Source organism: Harmonia axyridis, chromosome 7 (genome assembly GCF_914767665.1).
Source record: "Harmonia axyridis chromosome 7, icHarAxyr1.1, whole genome shotgun sequence".
Lineage (NCBI taxonomy): Eukaryota > Metazoa > Arthropoda > Insecta > Coleoptera > Coccinellidae > Harmonia > Harmonia axyridis.
The window spans coordinates 31,869,479-31,888,375 of record NC_059507.1 but is presented as its reverse complement, the minus strand read 5'-3'; the positions used below and the strand labels follow the sequence as shown (position 1 = coordinate 31,888,375).

Sequence of the window (18,897 nt, the reverse complement as noted above, 5' to 3'; positions counted from 1 at the left end):
CAGAATAGTGACAAAACATTAGGAAAGCACTGATGATATGTCAGGAGCCTATGAGCGCTAGGCCACATCAGTACGTGCTTCTCTTATTTTTTATATCGAAATTAAATGCAAATCTTTTGAATTTCAACATACATTTACATATTTCAGATGCTGATAATAGATTTTTTTATTGTGGTATAAGAAGCAAAAGACTATTCATGATTTGAAATATAAATCAGAAATTACAGATCTTCTCTTTTCCTCAAACCCAAAAGAATATCACATTTCGGTTCCACTTTGATTACACCCTTCTGCAACTCAATAGGTATCACCGTTTCATCGATAGGTATCACTTCCAGGTGCTCAAGTAATTGGAAAAAGAAGACTTTCAATATCAATAAAGATAATTTTTGTGCATTGCAATTTCTAGGCCCTATACCCCATGGTAAGTAGGTGAAAGGTTTGATCTTATGACGATTACCACCAGAGAATCGTTCAGGATCAAATGTATCCGGTTTTGGAAAATATTTTGGATCGTGATGTAGAGCGTACAAAGATACTGCAACGCAATCTCCTATATCTAAGTGCAATGGTTTTTCTTCAGGGTGTACAGTTTCTATTGTGTAGGGTTTTGTACATAATCTATCCGTCATTGTTACAGACGGCCACTTTCTCATGGTTTCTGAAAGAAAAAATTATGAGTTCTGTTTTTTCTTCTAGATTCAAACACACCAGAAATAACCATGTTCAAGTACTGTAAACCCATAATATTATGAAACTCTGGAAGGTCTCCCTCGACTCGAATTTGATCCATTTCATCTTGTAATTTCTGCTGCACATTTGGATTAATTGCAAGTTCATATGTAATGAATATCAATGTTGGTAGTAATCCATCGAGTGAAGAAAAAAGAAACATGCACAATTGGGATACGATTTCGTCTTCGTTCAAGTCAATTTTTGCCCTTTTAATGTCACCATCTAAATTTTCAGATTGCTCTTCTTGTTTCAGTTTATGGATGGAATCCATAAGGCTTGATCGGTGTTTGTTGATGTCTTCTTTTTCAAGGCTTTCGCTTACAATTTTCAGGAAATATTCATGGACATCCTTGTTCACTATAGAAGACACTCCAAAAAGCTGAAATTTATGCAAGATTGATATTTTTGAATGGAGTGAATTTTCTTAGTTCGATCTCATATTATGAAAACTTACAATACTTAATTTAGGAGCAAGACATGCAACACAAAAAGAAAGCAGAGTCCAAATAGAGTTACCATTGAAATTGACAAAATTCGACAATTTTACACGAAAAATGTCAAAGTCTTTGTCAATGCCAAAATAAATACTTGCAGAGAGATCGCAAATATACTTTCTGTAGACTGTTTTCACATTGAACGTTTTAACTTCATTCTTTTCCACATTGTTGAAACTTGTAACAAAAGATTCTGTCATTCTGTAGATTAAAGGGTACATTCTTTCTACTTTACTTGTTGTTAGAACCATATTCCAGATACCTCTGATATTTTTCCATTCTTGCCCTGTAAAATTCTGTCACTGAAAGTTGAATTTCCTCTCTTCTACACAACCAAATGGTGAAAACTTCTCACCTCGTAGGTGAACTAAGGTCTTCGACATAAGAGTATCAAAGTTTTCTAGGAAAACAACACGTCGATCTTGAAAGTTTTCAGCATCTCTGACAAAAAGTTTCCCTATTAGTTCTGGAGATTTGATCATGAGAATAGGGGTTCTCAATTCACTGTATCCAATGTATCTGCAAGTTAATTGAATAAATAAAGAGATAGTAATGAATATCTATTGAACAAAATTTGTCTGTTTATATCAAAATCAGATAAAAAATACTTTGATAATCGAGCAATCAGCAGGCAATGAATGAATATAATAATATTATAATGCCCCATATATACAGGGTGTTTCAAGTTTGACGACCTATTAGACGTTTCTGGAGAATGGGGCCGATTTTAAATCTGAAAATTCGGAATATGACATTGTTTAAGGTGCTCTATTCAGCTAAAATATTTTCGAAGCTCCACTTTTTGCAGAAGCGTCTAATAGGCCATCGAACTTTAAACACCCTGTATAATGTAATTTTTGTCATTATTAACCAAAAAAATAATTCGATCTTAAAAACTTGATCGCTATTCGTTATTAATAATTCAATCTCCGAAAGATGTTATTCGTTTTGGTTTTCTATGCTAACCACTGGGACAGTTTCAACCTTTTTCTTTCAATGATTTACATTAATAATAATCCCAGATTAATTTTGAATTCTTTGTTTTGATTTGTTTGAAAAAAGTTCAGTTTTATTAAAATATTATAGTTACCTTGAATTGCCTGCGCTATCGTATACATCCTGAATAAGCTTTGGGTAGGGTTTCTTGCTGAAGCAAATACCAAAGATAGCATCACCAATGACAGGTAGAATTTTGGCCGTTCTTACACCTTTAGAACTCCAGTAATAAAATGGTTTCAGATCTACCGTGCAACAAATATAAATAAATACTGATAGAAGAAGCAACAACAGAAAAAAAAAACCACTCAAAACATCAAAAATATTCATTCTCGTAAATATGAATGGCAATAATTGCAATTCTAGAGATTAATGACAGAATTATCTTTCATTCATATGATATCAGTTCCATATCCATATCGCTCATAAAGGTTATCTGAAGGTGGAAGGCGAACGTATTGAGTAAGCGGATTATTATCATTTTGACGTCATGAAATTCAAATTTACCATCCGAAATCGGGAACTAGCGAGTAATAAAACAAATTACTCATTGGCACTAAAATTTCTTTTCCTTTCTAATTGGACGTTTACTGTTCATTAAAGGGAAAATGTTTCCGCTAACCGTTTGACTTTCAATATTCTTCTAACACATTAAATATTATTACTGTTTTTGTTAATTGTATTTCCACAATAACAGTGGTGCAGAGAACGTCAACATTGGAATGTCTTTCCTGATTAATCTCGAATCTCTTTGGGTACACATGATGGCCGAAGAAGGGTTAGACGACGTGGGGGAGAAAGACGTAAACCTCAGTTTGATGTTGAGCGTCATGTACACCCGGCAGTAGGCGTTATAGTATGGGGTACTATTCCATATGCAAGTAGATCACTTTAAGTCTTCTGTAACGTTACAATTGCCCACGAGACCCTAAAGACTAATTTCTAGGAGTGATTTGCCTCATTTGGCAACAAAACTCCTACCCAGGTTTATACGAATTTAATAAAATTAAAATATACAATGATCGATCCTTTTCACTCTAAACAAATAATGAAATAAAAACTTAACTTAGATCGGTTTTAAATGTGTTACTCTGCTATTAGGATGGAACCTCTTGTGTAAATTATTTTCAGCCTTCTGAACACCAGATCTTATCAGAAAGCTATAGTACCCCAATACTCATTCAACGAAGTTGACGTAATAATGCCAGGTATTACGCAAGTATTCTTTCAGATTCAGGAACTAAAATGGTTTAACGTACGTACTATTCCAAATTCTGTATCTCAAGGAAGTACTTCTTGATATTTTTCAACTCCAAGAAAGGTTTCTGTTGTTTCAATTCCACGGGAGGTGCTTTGAGAAAATGAACAACGATATTAGAATATGTTAACTGAATTTACAACTCCTTCTCGGATTTCTAACCAAGAAATTACAAAGAAATCATTACATTTATTATCAAATAAACCTGAGAAGGAGTTTTGTTGAAATTGTTTGACACAAAAAGAATACTACCAAACCTGAAATTCGTTTCGACAAGATGGATGACTCTAAAAAAAACGACTGTTTCAAATTAAATTGATTCGTTCTGGTGAGATTATTACTTGTCGAGAAAATCCTTTCATTACCTTTGAAATTTTGGAGTAAAATGAACAAATCAATGAACTTATAATTTAGCGCTCCCTATCGAAAGCATCAAAAACAATTTTATCATGAGTATATTTTGTCATCAATCAACAAAATATTATCTTTCATACGAGATCTAATTTTCTCAAAAATGTTGAGCCAAACTGGAGGTACAGGCACTTCAATCAGTCAGATTTCTCCCTTTCACCTACCCTTATTTGATGTCGTAAAATCGAAAGTGACAATTCAAAAAGATAGAGAATTTTTTAAGGATTACAGTGATGATATTTTTTCTTCAACCTTATATGAAACATTTTCGAGTAAAATTCTTTTTTCTACTCGACGATAGCTATTACGCCCCCTAACGGTAGAGGTATGAACTTCAAAACAATTTCCAGTGTGTTTTCTTTTTTACCGCAAGTCTCTACGTTGAGTGGATCCTGAGATATAGCCGCTTACCTCGCTTGTACAATCTATGTTTCAACAAAAAAAAAATTAAATTTGAAAAGCTGATTCTGACTGTTGCAGTTTCTTTGTCAGTTACAATATAATTATAAAATTATAATAATAATAAACTTTATTCATAAAAATTCAATTACAAAAATGATTTTTCTCCAAGAATTTTGGCGATGTGTGTATTTATAGAGAAGCCTTATTATGGTCACTTAGAACTGCACAAGAGTGTCCAATCCAAGGAAACGAAATCGTTGGCATGGATTTTTCTCTGACTGAAAATACAAAATTCGGCCCGACAAGCAATGTCCCCCAAACCATCTCCGCATTTTCCCAACAGCCCCATCAGGAACGTCCCGTCCCAGACAACAGAACACAATAAAACTTCAGCCAACTTTTCCCATATAAAAACTGTCATAAATTCCTCTATTTCCCCATTCGCGAAATCGTCGACGGTTTGATATTATTGCATATTTCGAAACATTAGAGACACCCTCATTTCCTTGAACTGGGTCAGGAGATATTTCGTTGGAGATGGGGATCGGGGATAGGTTTATGGGAGGCGATTGAATATTTACAAGCCTCTCATTACCCGCATATTTTCGGGGATATGGGCCGTAGGGAGAGATTTATCAGAGACAGATAGGATTGATGAAAGCATTCGAATAAATTTTGAACTCATTTGGAATGAAAAGATATTCTTCTTGGAAGATTATTCAGAGAACAGAAAAAAGAGAGCAGTTGGCATTAGATTCCTATACAGGATGTGAATGAATGAGTGCGAAATATTTTGAGGGATAGCTCAAAGGCGCGAGCATCGGACTAGTAATTCGGAGGTTGCGGGTTCGAGTTCCGCTCGGGGAGGTACTTTTTCCAAAATTGAAAAATTGTCTGAATGCCGTGAAATTAATTCAATAATTTTGTGGAATGCTGGCTAGTAGGTCTTTTATAAAAAAAAAATAGAAAGCACTAAAGTTAAGTCATAATAATTTAAGCGCACGATATTTCATACAACAATCACACTCTTTGAAAACATATAACTATTGAATATCGGTATCCAAATACTTAAAGGCTCCTGACCTTATGTCAGTGTTCTTCTCATTTTTTTCTTCATATTCTGCTCGTATTTTCTAAGGATCTCGTGAAGATATCAACATGAAATTTTGCGAACAGCTTGATTTTTTCGTTACACATCTTCATCTCGGTCGGATCATTCGTCACTGAAATATAAGGTTTTTATAATAAATAAATATTTATAAGGTTTTTTGTATCGGAAAAAATCCTCATATTTTCTATGATTCTGGAAACGCTTTCAATAGGAAAGTTTGCACGAAGCTTAAAGTTGTTATTTTATATATACCGGGTTTTTCTCGAGTTGAATCAATCAAGGAGTCGAGAAGGAAATAAATGTTTCGAATAAAAGTTTGATGAACCTCTATTCTATTATATTCTCTCTATTCTATTCGTTTTTGGATCGATGGACTATGGTCGTTAAGACGGAAAATTCAAACTCTGAGTCGCGAAAAATTTTCGTTCAAAACTTGTGTATTTTTTGCCGCAGTATAAGAATCTGCAACAAAAAAACATGGGTTTTAATTGTAAATTCTAAAGTTGCTCCCAATATCCCCCCAAAAGGTTTTAAATTTAAGAGGAAAGGGCCTTCATCCTCATCAACCTTTTATTCGAAAAATTTTTCAATGAGATGGTTCTTTTTCGAGATTTTTCACTGATTCAACTTTAAGAAGTCACCTGATATTTTCGCAAACTCTAAATTCAATCAGATTCATTATCATGAAAATATTCGGAATTTTTTTCTAATATATTCTCCTCGAATTTCATAGATTCTCTTATATGACTAATACCATTCAAGGACTTGGAATGGACATGGAATACAAACAATGGCATAATCGATTGAACGGTCTGATCACGTATTCCGTTTGTATGAGGGAAATAGTAAAACTGATTGATTCAATAGAAGAACCAATAATAGATGAATTCCTAATAAATTATTATATTATGCAGATGATCAAAACCTAATATTTTGATGAATTCATTCAGAAAAACTAACTTTTATTAGGTAAATAATCAAGTCCTATGAATTTATGTAAATTGGTCACAATTGTTTATTCTCGAAACTACGTTTGACGTACTAAAATAAGGATTTAGAAAACCAATTTATTCAAACGTTGTTTCAAGGCAATATTGCGCATAAAAAACACCCTAGTTCTATAAATGCACAATCTGTTGTAGGTTCCCTGAACATTATATATAGCGGGTGGGTTATCTAACTTTTGAATTTTAAGATAGAGGTAAAAAAGTTATTCCAATATTTGATATTGACGAATTTCATGCTTGAAAAATTGGGAATCTTTTGTTTATAAATAATCGATCATTATCGTGCTGGTTTTTAGTATATCAAGGTCTATAGATTTTGGTGAAATAATCAAGTGTATTTATATCCTTTATAATTTCAGCCTGAAGAAGGGGAAATACTTTACGAAACTTTGCTATTTAAATGAACTGTAAGTACATGTAACCTTTATCAAGGAAAGCCTTGTTCATTGTTTAACTGCAATGTTCATGTAGAATTTTAGAAATATCGTCTCCAAGGAAAATATAACAGCATGAATGCGAGGACTCAGAAGTTCCTGACTTCAAAAGCCAGTGCATTTCTAGGATTTTTGATTTGAAGTTTAGTTCCACATTTAAGATATTCTGAAATTGGAAAATTATTCATTTATTATTTAATTGATTAATTTTTCGCCTTGGTCTATGATTCAATAACCTGGTCAATTGTCTTCTTTTGGTTGAGTATGAGTGAGGTTGTTCAAATTGAAAACTCATTGATTTTGTACATATCTATTTACAAAGTCTTACAATATAGTAGTTCACAATGTTGAAAGGATATTCCCGTCTTGATTACAATATATCAATACGGTCCTGAATTTCGTCTTCACTCTTTAATTGTTCAATAAAACAAAACCGTCGGGTCGTCAAGTATCACGTCTTCTATACACCGTCGTCTACGTCTAACTTTTGATTCGTTCGTCTCGTATGTACCTAATTCGCAACCCGTCTGACTATAAGCCTTGACCGAATTCTGACTGACTCTTAACTCTGACTCTGACCCCCCTCCCGTCTCATTCTTTCTGTTTTTTCCTGCTCTATCTGAACCACATCTCTTTGGCATCGAGGACCACTATCAAGTACCATCCTGTCCAATAAAATACTTCCGAATCCCTGCCAACAAAATATTTGATGGTTGCTAGAAATTTATGTGGTTTTCAAATTCAAATTTCAAATTCAAAATTTATTCTCACATTTAAAGTACAGTAATTTCACAGTTTTTATTTATTACAATCCAAAACATCGAGAGATGTGCAACAGTACCTAGACGAAATGTCTGTTTCTACCATTTCATTTATTTAAGTTTGCACCATGAAATATTCTCGAACGTTTTCAGTCCCTTATAAAACTCTGTTTTCGTAGTAAATCAATTGAAAACATCATACTCTCGACGCTTTGATGAACTAATAAATTTTAAAACATTCTAGTGATCATATGTAAACTATTCACTATTCTACTTCTCAAACCCCTCTACACGTCCAAACCAAAAACATCAATCCTGAGTTATCGTCCGGAGACCACCCTGTCCACAGATCCCTGTGACGGACTCTCAGCAGCCCTGGAACGTCGGTTTCAGGATCAGGACGTCCTTCTAATTAATCATCCACAAGCCAACCGCCTTCATATCAGTTACCACAGCCTCGTCGGTATTAGATTCCGGTCGGTCTGCAAACGGCTCGCTCTCATATCATTTTCGAATATCTAAATTCGCCCAGGCGACTCCGTCTTTCCCTCCCCTCGCCCCTCTGCAAACAGAAGGAAGGCTAGGACTCTAGCCGCGAGCCATCAACTATGCGTTATGTGTTTGACAGTCGAAATGGCCAGTTATTTGTCCTGTTTCTTTCGAACTGACGCATCCAGTTCATTTCTGTTTGCCCCCGCTTGGCGGAATGACTGCTGCCACACTGGAAATTGCAGAGATGTTATGAGAGGCACAAATGGAGTCATCACATTATGTACACTGGCGTGATGGGGAAAGTCATCCAACAGATTGATGTGGGAAATATTCGAATGTGCCGAAGATTGTATGGATAATTTCGAATGATTCATATTATACTTGATCATGAAGTCTTGTCATGTTGTTTTTTCTATTACTGCCATATATAGCTAGTCGTAACGATATTGATTCGACCTTTGTAGGTCCTACTCACAGATATAGCTTGGTTTACAATGAAGAACAGAAAGGGAGTAAACACTTACTTCCTTAGAGAAGTAAGTAAAAATTGAATCACAACTTCATATTTTATAAATATTTGAGTACAAACTTATAGTTGGCACAATTAGGTGGAATATTTTGGGCTCTCTCCCCATGTCTGTTCTCTTCTAGGTATATACCTAAATTCTGTCGACATCATTAGTAAATGAAACATAGGCGTACCACTTTGCTTCCGCCGTTTTTTCCAAAATTCGAGGCTTTATTGAGAAAAACTGGTTATACATTTATGATTCAGAGTATTGCCCATCGCTGGCCACTACTTTCCCCCATCTTTTGGGCAGCATAAGAATCATACGTCGAAAAAACTGGTCATCTTTTGGAGAGATCCACGAATCGATCCAATCTTTCCTTCTTCATGAGACCAGGTCGTGTGCCATATATCGGAACAAGTGATACTCCGAGGGAGCAATATCTGGAGAATACGGCATGTTGGTCAGGACTAAGGTCTATAGATTTAGACAGATGATCTCGTAACTTTCCACCAATCAGCGTCCATCATTTGTTACGTGGGTTTACACATTCAAATAATTAACATTTGATTGCAATGAAATTGTTGGTTTTCACGGATTTTCTTATTATTTTGATCGCGTATATCGTTTGTGGCGTATCCTAAATAGTCTTTAATATCTTCAATCATGAAATAGCTACGATAAAATGTCTGTCAATGATGGCCAAAGGCGATACAGACACTCTATAGACCTTGACAGACACCGGATGACGCGTTACCCCACTCTTCAACTTAAGTTATGAGACAACCTGTGTAATCTACAGACCTTGGGTCAGGACTTTCCATTTCAACGTTTCTAGGTATGTCTTGACCACTATCGCAACGTGGGATCGAGCATTGTCATGCTGTAAAATCACTTCATCATGTCTCTCGTTGTATTGCGGTCGTTTGTCTCTCAATGCTCCGCTCAAACACTTTATTTCAGTTCGATAACTATCGCCTGTGATTGTTTCGGTTGGTTTTAACAACTCAGAATAAACTACGCTGTGTTGGTTGCACCAAATACTGAGCATGACTTTGGAACCGTGAATATTCATTATGAACGTCTACGCAGAAGCGTGACCAGGATATTCCCGTGATTTTCTGCACTTGGGATTATCGCAATAAACTCATTTTTCTTCATTTACAATGCGATGCAGAAATCTCTTCCGTTTTTGCCTTGCAAGCAGCTGTTCACAAGAAAACAAACGCCGTTCAACATCTCTCGGCTTCAACTCGTACAGCCCTCAATTCCATTGTTTCTGAATCATTCATAGAACTTTCAGGCGTTTTGAAATGGCTTGTTGCGTCACTTCTAATAATTCCGCTGATTATTATTCCGTTTGACACGAGTCATGATCAAGTAATGCCTCAGATTCTGCATCTTCGAAATCTCTTCCACCGCCATGCTGGTCTTCAACGTCGAAATCGACGTTCTTGAAGCATTTAAACCACTCTCGTCATGTTCTTTCAATAAGAGCGGCCTCACCATAGGTATGCGACTCAGCCGCGGATTTCTTCATATTAAAGCAGAAAACCAAAACCGCCCGCAAATGACTAGAATTTGGCTCGTAAACTGACATGTTGAATCGAGGATAACTCTATGATGCAGACACAAATCGACTATTATTTCGATGGTGTTAGTTTCACAAATATCTAAGTTCATTCATCACATCTACGATTTATTTGTTTCGACAACCATCTATTGCAAACCGACCAAAGAAAGTTGTACACCTAATATTTTGAGCTCGAATGAAGGTCTTGTGCTATAAGCACCCTGAGATATCAATTATAGTTTGTTGTTATTCACGTGTTCTATTTTGAAACTCTTCTTGCTTTGAATGTTGAAAAATGCGTCTTAACTGCATATCATGAGTTACTTCTTGGTTAACAAGAAACAATGAAAACAATCCACCGTGAGTTGATAGGTGAATGAAATATTTACATCAATTAAAAATAAAAGCCAATGGATCGTCCTAATATTTCAAATATAATCACAATGCACGATCGTTAAACAGCCTCTCTCCTCCTGAAACTCCATGATCGTTTCCCAACCGAAAATGAAAAAAAACATCCCCTACAGCTTGTCGCAACGACCCGATACATCACGTGACATAATGGAACAATCTTCTGAACCGAAAGTCGCAACGAAGTGTATTACGTCCCTAGCTCACCGGATATAACCATCACAATGCCCTAATTCCCAAAATGGTCAACCTGCAGCAGCGCCGATAACTTTGCCTCAATTACAGCCCATAACAACATTGTTCATAAACTGCTGCAACTGATAGAAACTATCACCGGACATTAAGTATCGCATCTAGTCTAATAAATGTATTCCCTTTGAGCAATTCCAGTTGGATTTCAGTTCCTAACTGGCTAAATGTTATTATTCAGCGAGAATTGCCTTTATGGCTTCCCATTTTGAATATCTGCCAGATCTGGCCATAGGAATTATCGATTTGGCCCGCTGTAGACGTCCCTCGGGATGACGCGAATTATATCCCGGAAAACCAGAAGATAACTGCCGTAGAATTTGTGCATCCGTCCAAAGTGGAGTGCTGCCAATGAATTTCTGATCTGCATTTGCAAGATCCTCATCTTCTGAAGGACCATCAAGGATTGATTTACTTGTTCCTGTTCAGATTCTGGAATTGTTAAATACTAATCGATGAAACGCTTCTTCAACTAAATGCTTATTCTTCATTTTTTTTTTCGTGGTCAAGAGTACTTTGGAGAAATAAGAGTTCATTTTATGTGATAACAAGCAGCGCTTGTAACGAGTGTTTTTTTTTCTTCAAGATATATAACTTCAAGTTTGCATTACTGTTCAAGATGGCGACCGATTTAACAGCTGTCAAGTGATTTATTCTCAGTTTGGTTTGGCAATTCATCATGAATAGACTCACGCCTGAACAACGCTTGCGAATAATGCAATTTTATTTCAAAAATAATGGTTCTGTGCGGAATACGTATCGCGCACTACGTTCATTTTATTTTGTTTAGCGATGACGCGCACTTCTGGTTGAATGGCTACGTCAACAAACAGAACTGCTACGTCAAAAAACAGCTCATTTTTATTAATCTAAAAATGTATCAAACTGCAGGGTGTTACATTCAAACCAATTGCCGCTAGACCATAAGTATTTTTGATGATATTGTTGATTTAACTAATGAAGAATGTTACACGTTACTTTATCAGCACACACAAAACTATTGTATTTTTGTCCACCCTGTACCAATTGGAATCAACATGTGATACATTTTCGGAATCAGCTCAGCTAGAGTAATCGGAAAATTGAGACAAAATGGGGTGGTCCATTCAAAAAGAATTACGGTGACGTCATTACTCGAAAGTAATTCACCCTGTTATTAGATCATTATTTTAAAATACGGTAAATTAAAATCAGAAATCGACGTGTTTCTGGATTATTTCTTAAAATGGCCAGTTTAGCTTAAAATGAATTTGTTCCATACTTTTCGGACACAGTGTATAGTTCCCAGATTCGAAATATGTAAACAAATGTTAGTGACACTTCAATGTTCGACTTTCTTGAGCTTATTACTCATCGATTCACAAAAATGGTTTCCTCCTACTTGCAAATTTCATTGACAAGTTTGCATAAATTGATAAAATATGAGGATTCTAAAACTAGCGGTCCAAGAACTTCAGAAAATCAGATGAAAATTATCCTCTAGATTGGAACAATTCGAGAATTTATGACAGAAATTAAAGTGAGAAACATGAGACTTTCTGAGACATCTGCCAGCGTTCAAAAAGGTGCCTGCTATTTCGTTTGTTCGTCATCTTGAGTTGAGTTATGCGGTACTGATGATCCCTAACAAGGATGAAACTGGTAGATCGCTACTCTCCCTCGATGGCGTGCATTCTCCTTGGGTTACTTTCGATTATGGTCCTACGTAAAAACGTGGAAATCTTCTGTTTGACAATGGTTATGTTGATGGCATTTTGCTGATACATTAACCAGATAGATAATTGATATCGTATAATATTACAGACTTGGAAATTGTACTTCTCTTTCTTTTTGTATTTTCTTCATTCATTACCAAGTGTCAGCCATTTTTATTTATTATATTTATTATTTATTATGAGACTTTCATTCAATAAAAACCATCAACATACAAAAACATGATTTAAATTAAAGAAGTTGCTGGAAATGACCACTCCTCTGCTCTAAACATTTTTCACATCTTTTTGCGATGGCATTGAAGACATTATCCAATGTATTGGGTCAATTTTTAATTGCTTCAATCTTTTCTAGAATTGTGTATTTCAGTTGGACTGATTCAGGTATAAGTACTTGAAAGATACTATTTTTTCAAATGAGGCCACAAAAGAAACTCAAGGTGTGCTGTCTCAACACCGCGGAGGATATTTTTGCTCAGTGTTCAAACTGATGAGTCGATCCTGAAACATATTCCTCAGAAATCTTGCTGGAAGAAGCTTTCTGTCAATTCTTCAAAATTCAATTCACTGGATCTATACAGAAAATTAACTCACACTCCATAAATTTGCAGTAGCATTAAAATTTCCAAATCCTTCAACATCTTAACATATGGTGATCGTGGTATCTATCGCGACATAACAAACATATCTTGAGGTCACTTGAGCTTTCTGTAACATGGGTCATTTCCTGTCGAACACCGAAACATAAAATTCATCTCTTATTTTGTATACTTCAATTTTCCAGCCAATACTTCCAAATCCCCAACTGTTGTGGAAAAATTTATTTTGTCATTCGCAGACAGTTCTTGACTGAAAAAAATTCTTAAATATGAATTCGAAAAGATTGAAGATTGGACGGTTCAGTCCTGGGAAATGGAAATATTCGAGACTACGCCGCTAGGAAATCCACGGTGGATTGGAGGCATTCAATGTCGATTCTTGGCTCATTCTGGCCCTTTGCAATGCTAATTTTTTTTGTGTGTGGGCTCTTTCAGGGTCGGAACGCTTTCTTGGAAGGAAAATATAAAATTCAACTTCCTAGAAAACTCAATACAGGAAGGAAACTCCAGGGAGTTCTCGCTTAAATTTCAATACATAACAATCATGAATGTCATGACTCAAATTCTTACTCGTGCAATCTCGCATCGACGACTCGAGTTTTTGTCATTCAATATGGATAAATACTTTGAATGATTCCGTGGATGTAGGAAAGAAAAAGAGTAGAAGACATTCCACAGGATACATGAATTTATAGAAGAAATTAAGGAAGTGCCTAACAATGAGTACTGTTCGCAAAGGTTTCAATTTCAAATCAAATTCGTTCAAAATCAGTCTGGCATATGAACTGACAAAATTCCTGTGCTATTTACAAGAACTAAAAATATTGAAAATATTTATATATTAGGTAGTACAACTCTGCTTCCGCCTTTTTGCAATAGATGGCTACAGCGGTACGTGGTAGTCGAAATGAATAGACCGTAGATGTCATACAATAAGCTAAGCATGGGGATATCCCGGCCATGATTTCAAGTCGACGGCCAAACCAAATATTCACGGTCCAAGGTCTGTATTTGTTGGACCAACTCAGCGTAGTGTATTATGAGTAGTGGCAAGCGATGAACAATACTTCGAATCATAAATGTATAACCAGTTTTTTAGTTATTTAGGAATTTGTTATCAGAAAAAGAACTCAATTGTTCAGTTGTCCAGAGCTTTTTAGGGCTAATTCGATCATGCGCCAATTGTACCCTTGTTGACCACATATATTTATATACAGTTATATCGTCTCCAAAGATACAATTGGCGCATGAATGAACGAGCTCTTAAAAGCCTTAGACATCTGAACAGGGGACCATATATACCTATATACAGTGGTGTGGTCTCCAAGAGCGAAATTGCGTCACATGAATGAAAGGACGCCCTCAAATTACTGCTTTCACGTCAGTGCTTTCCTCATTTTACATATTAGAAATAAACACCTGTACGATTGACTTGTGAACTAAAAGAAAAGTTCAGCTATATTTAGAGGTAAAATAGCCTGAAATACTTTCATAGATATTTTTGCATGATGAGATGTCTTAACAAGCTTTTAAGCGGCTATTGGCCAACATCAACTTCGGAGGTAATGTCAAGTCATAAATTCAGAAAATTCGATCTGATACTGAGATGATATTTTCGAAAAATTTCAATCGATGGAATGAAGAGTAGTTCTCCAAATTAACCCTTCAATCTTCTAACGGCAGCAAAATTGATGCATGTGCTGATTGCTATTAATTCGATGAAGTTATTTGAGACCTAAATAGTTATTCTGAAACTTGTACTGAATATTCAATTTCGTTGATGCATTAATTGATTCATTGATCGTCAAATATTTGACGAAATATTCGATTCAAAACATACCCGCTTTTTCATAAACTCGGAATGTACTTCTTTACAACAGTAAACTGTTTTTACTTCAAGAGTCTGCTTCAAGATCTATGATTGATCTAAAATATATAGAATCATGCAGAGGTCACTTCAGACAGAATAGAATTGTCACTTTCTTTGGATTGTTTATTTTGCGTTCTTGTTGTAAAAACAAGTCCCCATTATTTCGAGAATCTAAAAAATATTTATAACACAAGACGTACCTTTCACTTTCCGATACATAAAATGGCATTAACTGAAAAAAAAATACCAAGTATATGTGTATTCAATTTTATAATAATCTACCCAAAAATGTACTACACATAGTTGATATTAGGAAATTCAAGAAAAATCTCACAGACTTGATTATTAATATAGAACTTTACTCTAATTCAGAATTTTTGAGTTTTTGTGATATAGATTCAAGGATGTAGTTTGAATTTTTTTTCTGTTATTGACGGTTTTCCATTTCTTTGTATATTTGTGTACAGGATTCAGGGAATAAAGCTATTGTTATTGTTATTATTTATACCGACTGGATATACATAGGGTTTTCCAGGTTTCATTTTGATTTTGCACCATAAACAGTATATGTTTAGAGAAATCAATGGATAGTTATTTCGTTGTAGAGAAGAAGGTGATGATATAAACGATGAAAAACGATATCAGCCAAATGGCTCCAACGGCTATGGTTGCAGTACCATATTCTTTCCGTGAAATTTTCGATGACCAAAACCAAAATCCGGATCTTCCCCAACTCTATGAGCTACACCAGTAATCTTCTCAGTTTTTCTGGACCGACGCATACTGTTTCTATTCTTCGTTTCACCAACTTGTCCCAACAGCTTAAATTTTTCCACCAGATTCACTTTTGCCGGTCGAGAAAGTGCTCCATGGTGACCCAAGAACTAGAAGTGCTATAGTTTTGCTAACTGCGACTTCAAAATTCTCATCATTTCTGTGTTTTTTTTTAAATTTTAACAACTTCAGTGTGCTATTGAAGCGTTTATTGTTTCACTTTTAGTAATGACGCAGTTTTTACTCGTCAAATGTCACAAGAAGATAGCTCTGAAAGTGACAGCTGCCCATATAGCTTTCAAAGCGAAACCTCTTATTGACTGCGCCGGACGTCAGCCAATCAAACGGTAATACACGTTGCAACTGGCTATCCTCAAACTTTATTTAGCCAGCACATAATATACTCAGTTGTTCTGGAGCGATTCTTCGTATCCCAACTTCGGTCCGAACAACTTCAAACTATAAAATATTTAAGAAGGAAATATTTTCGATGTTGGTGAATATAGAACCTTATTGCCTACACGATTATTTTGTAGATAACTAGAGAATATATATTTTTCTTTGGAACTAATTAATTTCATTTCATGTAGTAAGCTGGAAGCGATTGTGAAATGAAGAGTATTTAATATTATTTGAGCTTCTATGAGTCGAAACGATGAAGCATAATTATTATCATTGATAATCTCTACACATGAGGACGCCATAAGTACCGTTGAGTATATCTACCGTATATAATCACAGGTCTCAACTTGGTAGACACGCAAACGCTGCAGTCGACTCCGCCGGACTCCCACCAAACAAACGGTAATACACGTTCTAACTGGCTATCCTGAAACGTGATTTAGCAAGCACCTAATACCCAATATATCACGGGGTGGCTCCCTCTCAGGAAAACGGCGTCCGGCCGCGTCGCCTCCGCCGGCCACGGGCAGGCCGGTTATTAATCCGGAGTCCGAGCTGCATGTTTGAGTTTGGCGCAAGTCGGAATTTATAGACCCTTTAAGCCCTTGACGGGGCTACAATCGAGTCTAATCCAATTATTATGCCCCCGCATGAACTCAGCGTCGAGCTAGAGGTCACTGCAACGAGCGTCTGACGCTGGTCGCTCAAAAGGACAACGCGATTCGTGGCGTGTCCGAATTGAGTGACCTAGATCCTTACGTTTCGTTGAAGGACGAAATTTGATGCTTACTGCTCTTTTGCGAAATTTGAGAACGATCGGTTCACGGCTTGACTTGATATTCGAGCTACTTGACTTGATATTCAAGCTACTTGACTTGATCTTGACTTGAAATCAACTCAAGTTCAAGTCATGTAGTAGTTTTTCAATTTCAAATCAAGTATTTATTTAATAGGTACTCGTCATTGAATAACTACTATTTCACGCCTCTTTTGTGGAAGGAGTCCGCACGGTTTCTATGGAAAATGTGTCCTAGTATGAATTGGCTGAAAATTTAGTATAATGTAGTTTATGAAGTCCTGATCAAATGTCTTCATGGGCACAACAAGATCTAATGTACAGTTTTTGAGATACAGGATGTCAAACATGCAGAGAGAGGGTTGTTACTTACCTTTAGAAAATCAATCATGTGGCGATTTTTTTGTTACAAAAAGTTGAAGATAATAATTACAATCTCAATATTGTCGACACGAGTTGTAATAAGAAGTTATAAAACTCCGTATACAGGGTTATTGATAATTACATAATTTTTATGTAATTCTTTAAACAAACTCAGTCAAACGCAAAAGCTCGTAGACTTGCAGAATAAGTGAAAAACATTTGATTTCAATATTGGGTGATCTGAGGTTACTATTATACGGGATCTTCCACTTTTTTAGTTGTAGTAATTCAATTTTTTTCAGGAACATATAGAGAATTTAAACATAAAATAGAAAACTAAATATAATATGATCAATATTCTGTGGCTCTTGTCTATTTGTTGCATCTTGTAGGGATCACATAACGCTAATATCGGATGCAAGCCACCAACAAATAATAGAATCCGTACATAATCATAATTACAATGTCTTAACAGACATGGTAAGAAATATTTTCAATGCAGTAGTCTCCGATTTGATTGCTGCATCATGCATGAAATAAAGATTCACGACTTGACTTTATATTCGAACTTCTTGACTTGATATTCAAGCTACTCGACTTGAGCTTGACTTAAAATCAACTCAAGTTCAAGTCAAGTAGTAGTTTTTCAATTTCAAATCAAGTATTTATTTATTAGGTACTCGACATTGAATAACTACTATTTGACGCTAACTTGAGGTGATTTCAAGTCAAGCTCAAGTTGAGTAGCTTGAATATCAAGTCAAGCCGTGAATCCTTACCGGAAATGTGCTCAAATGATAGGGTTCGATTCACAGGTGACAAATGCGTTCTCAAATTTGATTCTATCCGTCAGTGAAGAACCTAGAAACATACAATTTTCATAAAGAGAAAATGAGAAATTGCAGTCTTCAAACTCTTCTAAAATGTGGAACGTTTACTTTATTTAGGCCCAGCTTCACCAAACAGCACTTGATCCCAGATTGATTAAACTCCGCTTGTTACTAAAGCAGGCTTAACAGTGTTTTCTGTTTCACCATGCATCAACCCGTCCGAAGATGATCGCGATTAACCAAATCGCGATTAAATAGTCAAACCATTTGGCAACGTTGTGAACAAGGAGTTATATAGTGTTCTGTATTGTATAAGCAGTGATGACCACCATTGGCGCTAGGTGTCAGGTGTCATTCATTCATAACTCATAACATTTCAAATCATTTGTCATCTTGTAAACAAAAAACAAAGTTAATTTCTGCCGAAAATGTCGAGTGATGTGCTTCGAAATGTCGGAAACTTGCAGAAATTATCCCATTTCACAAAACCACACATTCTGAAAAAAAAACTAAATAAGTAATTTTATTAACTTATTTATTTTTATTAACAAGTTTAACTGCTTCTTAAATAATATTTCAATCAAACATATCAATAAATTATTCTTTGCAATAAATTTCATAAAACACAAAAACAAAGTTTACGTGTATTTTAAATGGGAAATATTGAGCCTATACATACATTCATATTTTGATGAAATTGACCCAACA

General features: G+C 35.6%; 1 protein-coding gene across 1 annotated transcript; it reads right to left on the bottom strand.

Annotated features, from left to right (window-relative positions):
- Nucleotides 1-141: 141 nt before the first annotated feature.
- Nucleotides 142-2,603, bottom strand: LOC123684409 (cytochrome P450 9e2-like). Its single transcript, XM_045623659.1, has 5 exons — nucleotides 2,320-2,603; nucleotides 1,585-1,748; nucleotides 1,190-1,515; nucleotides 712-1,114; nucleotides 142-661 (listed from the first exon to the last, which is right to left on the bottom strand). The coding sequence occupies exons 1-5, from the start codon at nucleotides 2,553-2,555 to the stop codon at nucleotides 222-224; spliced, it is 1,569 nt and encodes a 522-aa protein (XP_045479615.1). The 5' UTR covers nucleotides 2,556-2,603; the 3' UTR covers nucleotides 142-221.
- Nucleotides 2,604-18,897: the final 16,294 nt, after the last annotated feature.

Bases quoted from the DNA above. Each gene is read 5' to 3' on its own strand.
- LOC123684409 (XM_045623659.1), bottom strand. From the start codon at position 2,555: ATGAATATTTTTGATGTTTTGAGTGGTTTTTTTTTTCTGTTGTTGCTT. The intron at 1,516-1,584 runs GTGAGAAGTTTT...AGAATTTTACAG, and splicing joins GACCTTAGTTCACCTACGAG to GGCAAGAATGGAAAAATATC. The intron at 1,115-1,189 runs GTAAGTTTTCAT...CATAAATTTCAG, and splicing joins TTGCTCCTAAATTAAGTATT to CTTTTTGGAGTGTCTTCTAT.